The sequence below is a fragment of the Mirounga angustirostris genome, unplaced genomic scaffold, assembly GCF_029215605.1.
Source record: "Mirounga angustirostris isolate CCGP_5_RB_7025 unplaced genomic scaffold, mMirAng1.0.hap1 SCAF_1, whole genome shotgun sequence".
In the NCBI taxonomy this organism is placed as follows: Eukaryota; Metazoa; Chordata; class Mammalia; order Carnivora; family Phocidae; genus Mirounga; species Mirounga angustirostris.
In genome coordinates this window covers 11,713,428-11,725,570 of record NW_026991709.1, presented here as the reverse complement: position 1 = coordinate 11,725,570, position 12,143 = coordinate 11,713,428, and the positions used below count along the sequence as shown (strand labels likewise).

General features: G+C 48.1%; 1 protein-coding gene across 4 annotated transcripts in view; it reads left to right on the top strand.

The window, feature by feature from the left end:
• Positions 1-11,707, top strand: part of ITSN1 (intersectin 1) — a 214,063-nt gene extending 202,356 nt beyond the window's left edge. For 2 of the 4 annotated variants that reach the window (XM_064579188.1, XM_064579191.1), the window contains 6 exons: positions 2,965-3,177; positions 4,158-4,279; positions 5,318-5,400; positions 5,715-5,798; positions 6,541-6,714; positions 8,804-11,704. In XM_064579188.1, coding sequence (XP_064435258.1) covers positions 2,965-3,177; positions 4,158-4,279; positions 5,318-5,400; positions 5,715-5,798; positions 6,541-6,714; positions 8,804-8,952 — 825 coding nt within the window. In that variant the 3' untranslated portion in view covers positions 8,953-11,704. Of the gene's footprint in view, positions 1-2,964; positions 3,178-4,157; positions 4,280-5,317; positions 5,401-5,714; positions 5,799-6,540; positions 6,715-8,803 lie in introns of all 4 variants that reach the window. The other 2 variants (XM_064579196.1, XM_064579187.1) reach the window with 2 other exon arrangements.
• The last annotated feature ends 436 nt before the right edge of the window (positions 11,708-12,143 follow it).

The following is a 12,143-nucleotide window of genomic DNA, read 5'->3' as shown; positions in this document are numbered from 1 at the left end:
GCTTATCTTCTGGGGTACGCCTTTTCATTCTGTTTTTGGCCTCTGCACATTTTTTACTTTTTATATATTTTTTATCAGTTTGCTTGCATTTAAAAAGTGCATTTTTATATTTTACTGAGTTTTTAAATTTTTCACTGGATGTGTCAGAGTATCTAGTCCATCATACTGCCAGGAACAGAAGTTTCTCTTCTAGTATTTCTTTTCTTGTCACTTTCCCTTCCTTTAGTTTCATTGATTCTTTCTGCCTGTTTTTGCCTCTCTCTGCCTCTGCATGCATGTGCGTGTGCACGCGCGCGCACACACACACACACCATTCACTAGGGTTTACCAAAATGCCCAGGCAGAATGTGTCCCCCTCGTCCACTCTCCCTGTGGCTTCTCCCTTCTTCCAATGCTTTGAAGGCAATCACTAGCTGAGGAAGTCACCATCACAGATTCCTCGCCTGCCTCACCTCCTTGTCCGTCTTCAGCATTAGGTGTGCGGTAAACAGAGCTGTGGGAACAGCCCTGTGGAAATGCGTTTTGGAACTCTGTGTTGATATGCAATCCAGGGGCATTCATTGGTCGGTTGGCTCACTGATGCTTTCATCCGTTCGTCCACTCAGTAAACATTAAACAATTCTCGAGTGCCATGGCCTAGTACTGGACACTAAGGGCAGTGAAAATCAGTAAAATGTGACCTCTGCCGTCCCTCAGGTTCTACAGTTCTGGATGAAGTGGTGGTGGGCGGGGCTAACCCAGTGTTTACAACAAAATATAAGGAGTGGGAAGGCGGGACAAGGTTCCGGTGCTGTGGGAACACAGGGTGGGGAGGAAGGGACAGTCACGGGGGGATTCAGGGAAGCATCGGAGATGGAGACAGGTGGCTGCGTGTTGAAGGATGAAGATATCTGTCCTGGAAGGCATCCAGGGGTGGGCCTCCCAGTGGAGGGCATGTCCTGAGCTGGGCATCTGTAGAGCAATAGATGATATGGCTTTTTGGCAAGTGGAAGCCAGGGGAGCAAGTGCAGAGGAGGTTAACTCGATCCTGCAGACAGCACACCTGAACAGCTCCTGAATCCGGGCAGCAGGACATGGTGACCTGCTCTTTGGAAAGGGGCCCTTCCCCGAGTCTCGCAGCTGCCCTCAGGAGGACTCAGCGAAGCCTGGGTCTTCTTAAAACGCCTGGGTGGCTCAGTCTTCGTCTGCCTTTGGCTCAGGTCATGATCCCGGGGTCTTGGGAACAAGCCCCATGTTGGGCTCCCTGCTTGGTGGGGAGCCTGCTTCTCTCTCTGCCTGCAACTCCCCCTGCTTGTGCTCTCTCTCTCTCACAAATAAATAAAATCTTTAAAAAACAAACAAAAAACTTTAGCATAAAAAAAAAGCTCTTAACCTTTGAGTTTTGTGGCTTCCATACCCTCTTTGAGATAGACTGTTTTCCTTCCTACTGAACAGTCTTACCTAGCTTTGTGCACCAGCTTTCGTCTTGTCTGTGTGGTGTTCACCATACAATCAGGGAGAGGGGGCATGCTGGCTTCTGTCTCCTGGCCCAGATCTGGACTCAACCCCGTGATTAAGTTTCAAATACGTGCTGTCTTTAGCATCCTTGTCCTAAGATAGAGAAACGTTCCCAATTCATTTATATTCATTGTTAGCCTGGCCTCGTGGTGGCCCCACGCTTGGAGGAGGATGAATAAATGACGTCATCTTTATGTGATCCAGGCGGCCTTCTCTGGATTCATAGTCTGTCCCCACGTGGCTTGAACTCTCTCTTGGCGAGCAACATGGATCTCCAGATTCCTGTTCAGAGTGCAAAAGGGTAAAGAATACCCTCTGAAGGCTCCCATGTGGGTGTCACCTTCAGTCTTTGGGGCTCTCTCACAGCCCCTCACCCCTCCTTGTACCCAAGAGTGGAGTGGAGTGGTCACTCTTCCTTATGCCTATAGGTCTCCAGTCACAGAGGCACTGCTGATTCTTTCCCCCACAATGGTGGGAGATGCATGGCCACCAACATCTCTTGGGGGACCCATGGTGTGAACCCTGTCACCTCTTCACAAATACCCTCCTCAGGGAGATCTACAGGGTTCATAGCTCTGGGGAGTATTGGCCTTGAAGGTTGCTGGTGGAGCTTCCCCCCTGGGGCCCTCCCTCAGTCTCTCCTCCGGCTACCAAGAAAGTGAGTCTTTATGGGGTCATTTTTCTGCCTCAGTCTCCCTCTGCCCCTTCAGAAACTGCTCACATGGATGATAGAGCCCAGTGGGATGATAGAGCTGGCTTTCAGCAGCCTATGGAGCCATCTCCAAGGTTTGGGAAGTGGCAGGAAAAGAGTGTCCCCTTCCCATTTTCAGGACGAGGGAGTTGGTTAAGATTCCACGCGCACCACGCTGTGTCCACTCTGCTTGGCTTTGAACGTCCCTCAGCGCCCCTGAGTCTTGCAGTCGCCCATGTGCTAGGGGCCTGGACTCTAGCCACACCTGGGAAAGTAACGTGTGTCCTATAGAATTGTACACAGAGTAGTTGCTGCTTTCCAGAAGCTCAAGGGACTGTGGGAGCCTGTGTGGGGTCGTCACTGGAGCAGGTTCATGCCCCCGCTAGGACACAGCACAAACTCATCGAGGTGGCGGGAGAAGACTCAGAACTTTCTTCCTGCTTCCCATTTCCCAGCCAATAAGAGGGAGAGGGCCACCAGTCACCCTGAGACACTAGTAGACCCCTAGGGAGAAAGCAGTAGGAATTATACTCAAGACTCATCTGGACACTCGGAATCCCCGGAACTGGGTCCTTGACTGACATTGACTCCTTGGCTCTGAAAGGCATTGGCTGACGTCTGCAAAGCAGTCCTTGACTTGAGCCTCAGACTCAGGCCTGCTGGGGGCAAGTCTCAGATTCTGACGGAGCTCGGGCTTTCAGACACAGAAAAACAGAAATCAAAAAAATGACCTCACCTCATCGTGTCTTCTTTGGGTTTTGTTTTTCCTTTCTCAGCAACTCGTGTTCAATTCAGTGACCAATTGCTTGGGGCCGCGCAAGTTTCTGCACAGTGGGAAACTCTACAAGGCCAAGAGCAACAAGGAGCTGTATGGCTTCCTCTTCAATGACTTCCTGCTGCTGACCCAAATCATAAAACCCTTGGGCTCTTCCGGCACCGACAAAGTCTTCAGTCCCAAATCTAACCTGCAGTATAAAATGTACAAAACTGTAAGTTTGATTCCAGATGGCAATCTCAGGGTTGATGTTTGGGGGAGTAGAAAGTTCCCAAAAGGAGTCAGTCTTAGCAGGGTTCGGGGGCCGTGGCATGGAGGAGAAGGCAAAGGGGTGAGCCAGGATTTAGAGTAACTGAGGCAATGCAGTTCCAGCATTCTCAGAAGACGAACAACGTTCAGCTCGATTGATGAAACATCTATTAGCTTCCAAATGGCCGCCGTGGGTCACCAGGTGAAGGCAGGCCGCCCTGGGCTGGCGGGGCTCAAGGCCTAGGGTTACAGGTGAGGCAGGCTTGGGCAAGCTCCAAACTAGAGCTCCAGCGCCCCGCCTTCCAAACATTCCCAGATCCGCCTCCAAGCTCCTCAGGGTAGCTTGAAACATCCGTGCCCCTCACCTTGGCCAACAAAAGCCAATCTGAACAGTCAATGTGTGGGGAATTTCCTTCTGCTGTTTATTTGGTCTGCTCCGATGTACACGGCTGTGTTCGTGTGTCTTCGTGTCATGGGGTGCTGTTTTCCTAAATTTGTCTGTGTGGGGGTGTTTTTACAGAGTTTTCTCTGAAGCGGCAGTTAGCCTGATTGTGGGGAAAAGAACAATGTACTTAATGCGGATTGTCCCTAGCAACTTTGTAGGAAAATCTTTGGAGGGAATTGGCTGGAGGTGAAGTTAGGGAGACTGTTTGCTGATTAGGATTTGCTATGGCCAAAACAGACTGGTCAAGGCTTCTTCTGAAGGACCTAAAAAACACCGGCAAAATGGAGGAGGCAAAAATCCCTATTTATAGTTTGTAATACATGATATTGATATTAACACAAAATCATTATTCCAGTAGAATTTACTGGAACGCACACACACATGCACACACACACACACTCAGTTTAGTTTACTGGAACATTAGCTCACACACATTCATCGTTCACTGAAACACGCAGAGTCCCAGTCTGGTTTTATAATGGCTATGCATTGTTTTTCAGCCTATTTTCCTAAATGAGGTTCTAGTAAAATTACCCACTGACCCTTCTGGAGATGAGCCCATCTTCCACATCTCCCACATTGACCGAGTCTACACCCTCCGAGCCGAAAGCATAAATGAAAGGTAAGACCTGCCACCTCCCCGGGCACGGGGCCCCACCTCCAGCACCCGGGGCCCCACTGGGTGCTGGACGCACGTAGGACATTTAATTAATCAGCGGGTCCCAAGATTTCTTGAGTTGCAGTACCATGACCTTTGGCTGGAGGGGGTAGGAGAAAGGTCTTAATACTTTTCTAGAGCCTCTCAAAAGTTTAACACATGGCGTGAATTTTTCAAAATAAAAGGAATTGAAACGAATTTTGCTTGAGAATTTCTTTAAAAGACATTTTCATCATTCTTTGAGATCACGTTTCCTAAGGTTTCCCAGGTGGCAGAAGCCAATAGGAAGGCGATTTGGGGATTAATGGGACCCCCCCCCCCCAAGCCCGACCCCATCCTCAGCTGGCTCACTTGGACAGGCGTTCTGGATCTCAAAGCAGGGGGGTATTTTGCTTCAATCGTGTATTCAAGACTCTGCCTTAGAGCCAAATGAAATAGATCTTTTCTGAAGGGTGAACTTGACACAAGGCCAACAACATTCCAAAGAACATTCATGCCAAGCAAGAAAATTGGCCAAAGTTATCATGCAGATGGGTCTCTGAAAATGAAGGGGAAAGCATTATGCCAAAGTACTTCTCCCTGAGTGTGTTTGCTTTGCTTTGTAAAGAGCTTCCCTCTCTGGGAAATGGTTTTGTCCTTCCCTTGGATGGTTTAGTGAGAGAGATCCTTCTGGCCTTCTTCGGGGAGGCAAATATGAGATGCTTTTCCATAAGGGAGGAGGGAGTTGCAGGCCAACATCTCCAGGACAGCATCTCTCTGCCACGGGGACACCAAGGCCAAGGCAGGTCTCGAGTACATCAATAAAAATGTCACTCATCCCTTCCTTATTAATGGTAGGAAAAATCACTGGCACCGTTTGACACAAAACTGGACTTTCTGTCCCAGCCTTCGTTGTTAAGAGCAAAGGAACAAAGCAGGTAGGATCCTGGAGGCTGAGTTCGAAGCCCCGAAAGCTGTTTCCTGAGTTCTGTTTGGCACCTTTCTGTCTTTTTTCTTCCCAAGGACTGCCTGGGTGCAGAAAATCAAAGCTGCTTCAGAACTCTATATAGAGACTGAGAAAAAGAAACGGGAGAAGGCGTACCTGGGTATGCATCGCTCAGCGGCATGGCCCGTGTGTCCTGCCAAGCTGGGGCTGTGAAGTTTGGGCCCAGAGTCCTTGGAGCTGGAAAGATGGGCCTGGAGGGGGAGGCGGGGCCTGAGAAGGGATGGAAGTTGGGGAGAGGGAGAGTGGGGTGCAGGATGAGGGTGGAGCGTAAATTCCAGGAACCAGGAAGCCAGCATGTAAGGGGGAGACGGGGCGGGGGTTGGGGGGCGGCTACATGAAATTGATCTGAAGCCAGCAAGGGTGGGAAAGGTGTTTCAGTGAAGGCATCTTGTGTTCTTCTTCCTGCCATCACAGTCCGCTCCCAAAGGGCAACAGGTATCGGAAGGTTGATGGTGAACGTTGTTGAAGGCATTGAGCTGAAACCCTGTCGGTCACATGGTAAGGACCCCAAATTCCCTCCAGCACGGGGTAGTGGCAAAGTCTTTTCTGTAAGCCCCCAGCCAGCTTTATGTCAAACGTGCTATTTCCATGACCCTAAATTTCCTTCCAGAATTGGTCTTTCTAACACTTGTTAAAAACCCAGAGTATTTTTTTTTTCTTTCTTAATTTAATCCTTCCCACCATTTTGCTTTTCAGAGAGATCTGAGTGGTTGCCATTTCATGGTGGATGTGATGCAATCTAAGCCTCTAGCAAGGAGACTGGAGAGGCCTAGTTTTAAAGTCCGTTAATCTAATTATTTAAGTGTTATAAATATTTAAGTATCATAGTTTAAGTGTGTGATGCTGAATGGTGGGAGTTTTCGCTCAGATTCTCCATTTTTAAAAAAAGATTTAATTTATTTATTTGAGAGAGAGGGAGAGCCAGCATATAAGCAGGGGGAGGGGCAGAGGGAGAGGGAGAGGGAGAAGCAGGCCCCCCGCCAAGCAGGGAGCCCAACGCGGGGCTCGATCCCAGGACTCTGGGACCATGACCTGAGCCAAAGGCAGACGCTTAACCAACTGAGCCACCAGGCGCCCCTAGATTCTCCATTTTATGCCATTTATCAAATGTGGCAATGGGGGGAGGTAAAAATGAGGGGTATGGAGGGAAATTGCTGCCCACCGTAGCGAAGACCCTGCCATGCCATGCCCAGGAGAGCCTGCAGCCAGGCGCGAGTCCAGCAGACTCTATCCACTCTAGGAAAGAGTAACCCATACTGTGAGGTGACCATGGGCTCCCAGTGTCACATCACCAAGACCATCCAGGACACTCTGAATCCCAAGTGGAATTCCAACTGCCAGTTCTTCATCAAAGACCTAGAGCAGGAGGTCCTGTGCATCACCGTGTTCGAGAGGGACCAGTTCTCTCCAGACGGTGAGTAGAGAATGGCCCCCTGAGGTGTCCTTCCTCCTTCCCTGTCACTCAGCTTTCGTGGGTAAATTGCTTCCTATCTGGGAATTTGGTGCCCAGAATTTTTTGGCTTCCCTCCAGAGAGATGAGCTTGGCATAAGACAAGACTCAGCCTCTCCTAGACAGAGGCCTTCACCAATGCTGTGGCATCTCGGAGAAGGTGGACAAAGCCTGCTTGGTCCAGAGTGGTCCAGCTGCCCTAGATAAAGACCATTATGGTCCCATGCTTCCCCAAAGCAAGCGACTACAAAAAGGCTATTCCCCCAAAGTCTCAGTCCAGGCCTTGAGTTCTTGGCCAAAAGCCACAGTGATAATGGATAAGCCAGTTGAGCAAGAAGAACATCAGCCCACAGGGGTATGGCATTGGGTGATGTGTCTGGTTTAATCGAAGGGATGGAATCATGTTGGAAGCATATTCCTCCAACCAGCTTCCCGTTTCTGCTGTGAGCCTGGAAAAGAAGGGGTCTGGCCAATGATTCTAAGAAACTCTCTCTTCCTCACCCAATAAAAATCAGACAGTACATTTAAAGATGACAGTCTCAGTTATAGTCAAAGAGTATAGTTAAGTGGTAGGAGTGAGGGGTTACTGCTAGCATGATCTGGGTGAGGCTTAAATTGCTCCACGTGGCTTTTGGCTTTTAATACTTTTATATGAATTATCTCATTGTGAGTTAGGCACCTTTATTTATGGTCTGAAGACAGGCACGTAGCTGGCTAAATGTTAGAGCATTGCCCAGAACGATCTCTCACGCCTGGGCTCCTACAGCGTTTCACTGTCCGTTTTTATTCTGATAAGTGAAGGTTAGAGACTGGACGGTTGTTATGGTTGTTTTAAGTAGTGAAATATCATGACACAGTGTTAACTCCACTAGGGTATAAATCGAAAATCCTAATGTTGTTCTTATATCAGAGATTATTTCCACGCAATGAGCATAGGGACAAAATGAAGCTGTATTTGTCCACCAGAAAAATTCCCACATCGTATTTTTTGATTATTTTTTAAAGTTTATTTATTTATTTTTAGCAATCTCTACACCCAGCGTGGGGCTCGAACTCATGACCCCAAGATCAAGAGTTGCATGCTCTTCCGACTGAGCCAGCCAGGCACCCCCAATTCCCACATTTTATTTTATTTTATTTTTTAAAGATTTTTAAAATGTATTTATGTGAGAGAGAGAGTGGGTGGGGGAGCACAAGCAGGGGGAGCAACAGAGAGAGAGGGAGAAGCAGGCTTTCTGCGGAGCAGGGAGCCCGACGCGGGGCTCGATCGCAGGACCCTGAGATCATGACCTGAGCTGAAGCCAGAAGCTTAACGACTGAGCCACCCAGGCACCCCTAATTCTCACATTTTAAATGGGCCCCTGAAAGAAGGCTATTTCCTGTACAGGAGCATACATAGTATATTCCAGTCAATAATTCCTAAATGAATAAATGAAGGAATTATGGTCTGGAGGCCCATTTAACACCGTCCTATAATTGCCTAGCATTTAAAACATGTTCAAATATATTTACATCTGCTCTTCTACTGATGCTCAATATCTGATGAAAAGTGGTGTCGAGAGTGCCGGGCCTACAGCCTCCTCTCCCACACCTTGAATTTGCTCTCTGGCTCACGCAGGGGCCATAGGAAAGAGCAGCCCTTGCTCACCGTCCCTGACTTTTCTGAAAAGGATGTGACATCACGAAGTGGCCTCTGAACCCAGGGAGATATTACTTTCCAATCTTTGTGCAGCTGATAGGACGTCTGGGGTTGCCTTGCCTCCCGGGACTCAGAAGTCCCCAGGTGTAGGGAAAGTCATAGTCTGCGTTTTTGCCTACGTTCTTCTAGACTCACCTTTGTCCCCACCCTGGTGTCCTTTTTTCTTTTTTGCCTTGTACTCCATTTAAAAATTACGCTCTGTCATTGTAGTTCATGGATTCCTGTAAACGGACCTAATTCCCTTTTGGAAGAAGCGAATTTCTCAATTCGCTGAGAAATTCCCAATATGCCAAACACGTGCCTTGAAGTGAAGGAATTCTCTCTTTGAGCAGGGTGTTTTTTTTCTCCTTGCAGATTTTTTGGGTCGGACAGAGATCCGTGTGGCCGACATCAAGAAGGACCAGGGTTCCAAGGGTCCAGTTACAAAGTGTCTCCTGCTACACGAAGTTCCCACAGGAGAGATTGTGGTCCGCTTGGACCTGCAGTTGTTTGATGAGCCATAGGGAGTTGGGTGTGTTTGGCCGAGTTCCAGGCCGCGGCGGCAGGTGCAATCTGGAAATGGTGTGGCTTACCTAAGACCACTGTTTGACGTTCAGCCACAGGGCAATGGGACAGTGAAGACAGGCCCCTCAAAACTTCTAGGAATAATTCTCGACAATCCTTCCCCCACCCCCAATCAACTTCCCATTTTATGAAACAAAACTGTGTCTTCCTTTGTCCTCACTGCTGGTCTCATCATGGCTTCTAGGGGCTTTGAAATCCCAGAGCCCCCAGCTAGATTCAGTTGGGAGTCTGGTCCGTCCCTGGGCCTGAGGCGTGGGTCTGGTTACTGTAAACTAGATTTATAAATGCAATGTCTGTATTTTTGGAGAACTCATGTAACACTCCTATTTCTTATCTCCACCAGTCCCCGAATAGGCCCCTTGATCTATAATGCCGAGTCCTTCGTCTATTTAGAAATAATTATGAAGGCCCTGCCGCTACTCCAGAATCTCATTCCCCCACTGGGACCTTGTTTGAAATGCTGCCCTGGATATGATCACTCGGGGAGATGGATGGTCTCCTGATCAGCCAGTGCGCTAGCTCTTTGAAGAGCTGGTCTATGGAGGATTCTAGCAGGTACATTGTTAGAGCCATTCCAGTCCCCTCCAGGTCTTTTATTGATAGAAGCCAGTGAAAACTATCACTAGCTACTATCAGGTGATTCAGTTTTGATTTCCAGCATGCTTGGAAGATGGCTAAGGAAGCTTGTTATCTACAAAGTTAGATTCTGCTGGATTAGATCATCAAGGTCAACTGAAAGGCTACTTTACAATGTCACTGGGTCCTGGTTGCCAGCCCAGTTGGAAAATTCTCTTTGGCTTGGAGGTCCTATGATGTTTCCTAACAGGAGTAATTGCTGGTGACCAGCTCTGAGCCTATTTTCGCTTGAATGTGCCGGATCCTGAATGTCATGGGAAATTCCAGCAGCTGTCTTTGCTATGTTCCCAAGAAAGACATCCCCAAGACGTGAAAAAGAAAAGTGACAGTCTGGAAGTGGGGTGGAAAGAGGTGAAGGAACTCCATTATGTGGTGGGGAAAAGGCTCTAGGAGCATCCAAGCCTCACAAATCAGGGGAGGAAGACCTAAGACTCTCTCCCATCCTCTTCCACACACAACCAACCCCTCAGTAATGGAAATACATGTGCTTGTTGCCAGAGTCCGGAGTGTATGACCATGTGCCAAGCTGTTTGGTTTGAGTTCTTTGATTTTTTTCCCCCCCTTCAACACCAGAAGATAGGCTGGTTAACTAGAAAATAACTTGATTTCCTAATGAAAAGTGTGGGTCATATGTTGTTCGCATGTGAATGTCCTCCTAATCCCAATTTGTTGTGGTCATGAAACGTTCTTTGCATGTTCTCTTGGTACTGGAGTCTAGCTTTCCTGTGTTAGACGGTGTTCTCTTTGATTGTAGGTCCTTAGAATTTAACTAGGGTTGTAGAAGTGCTTTATAAAGGGGACCATCAACATAGTGGCCGAGTCTCCACTTTGCTGGGAACCGAATGCATAGTGTCATAATTTCCCATAGGAGCCCTGTCATATTTCAAGCAATTTTTAAAAGTGTGTGTGTTAGAAAGGGCAACAAAGTTTACATTTCATACTTTTAAGAAACACTTTATTATTTATTTATTGAAGATAGCGGTAGAATTTTGTATCAAGAACAGCAGACAAGTATTTTTTAAAACAAACAGATACACCCTTTAGTTAGAAACTTTCAACTGAACACTGTTACAGACCCAGTTTAACTTCAGGCATGCGTTTGTTTACCACTCCCCAGAAGAAAATATGGTTAGAATACTTTAAGTTTATATTTTCTGACGTTGTTAAGAAACTGTGTGAAATTAAATCTATAAATAGACATACAACTCACGCTTTCCTCTTTCTATAACCAATCCAGTTTGTTCAGTGTATTTATGAAAGACATGTTCTATGGTAGAGACAAAATGTATGTGATGGGTAAATGGGGTAGTATTGGATCACCATTCCAATCCCTTTCCTTCTGGGAGGGAGACCTTTTCTTCATTGGCGCTCTTCGTGTGTCGTGCTGGTCATCACTATTTACGCAGGTAGGATGTGATGTGAACAGTGACAAGCATCTTGTAACCCTTTCAGGTCTGCGAGGTCACCCACTCCCAGTGTCCTATGATCAGAATTCATGTAGCATGAGAAAGCAGTGTGTGTCTTTTTCCCAAGTGACTATTGAGCATCCCTGAGATGTTCCTCCACGGTAGTAGTTCTGGCTTGGTGTCTTGTCCTCACTGGTGTAATCTGGACTGCGACCAAGCCTACATATGGATGAGTTAATCCGGCCCTCGGATCCAGCTGTGACTCAGGAGTCATGTTGGGGGGATAGAGATATGTAGCCAAGCACCTGGGATCTCTTTGACCTCTATTCTTCCACTTCTGCACTTTTGGCTGCCTGGTCTACCTTTCAAAGAGATGAAATGTCTCTTTCCAGTAAGCGATCTGTTTCCCAGCTCTGTGCTTCTAAATGCAGGGTGTCTGTAGGCCACAGTATCCTGGCATCCTGATCCCAGCCCTCCAGATGCCCCTGCAAGCTTCCTTCTCTGAGCCGCACTGACCTCCAGCCCAGCAAGGGGCTTTTCTGCTCACAGGCTGTGTGCTGAGCTCAGGAGCCCTCGGACTGGGGCCTTTTGTAGCCTAGCTCTCCTGAAGGGACAGACCACATCCAGTCCCTCCGGGGCAGGGTGTCTCTGGCTGATACTGTGTCGCCTGGCAGACAGGCAGGCAACAGCATCTCCTGGAACCAGGTCTGCTGTAACCAGGAGAGCCTGGAGGGTGTTGTGCATTCAGACCCCAGGCTCACCTGACTCTGGAAGGGGGACTCTTCTAGGCGAGGGTCACCAGGGATGCCTGAGAAACTGGGGCCAGGGGATGAGGTGCTGGAGCTGCCGGAGAAGGGTGATTGCAGGTCTGCCGTCCAAGGCCAGGCAGGTGGGCTGTCTCTCCGGGAGCTGGCTGGTGCAATCATAAGCCACTGACCATACAGAGTGGGAGTGTTCTAGAATCCAGTGGGGTTAGAGAACAAGGGAAGAATGGATGAGGTGCTTCTGGTTTTATTAGAAAGGTTGGAGATTTGGGAGTATATTTTAGAGCTTGCCACTACTTTGTAGAAGGAGAAAAAGCCTTCTCT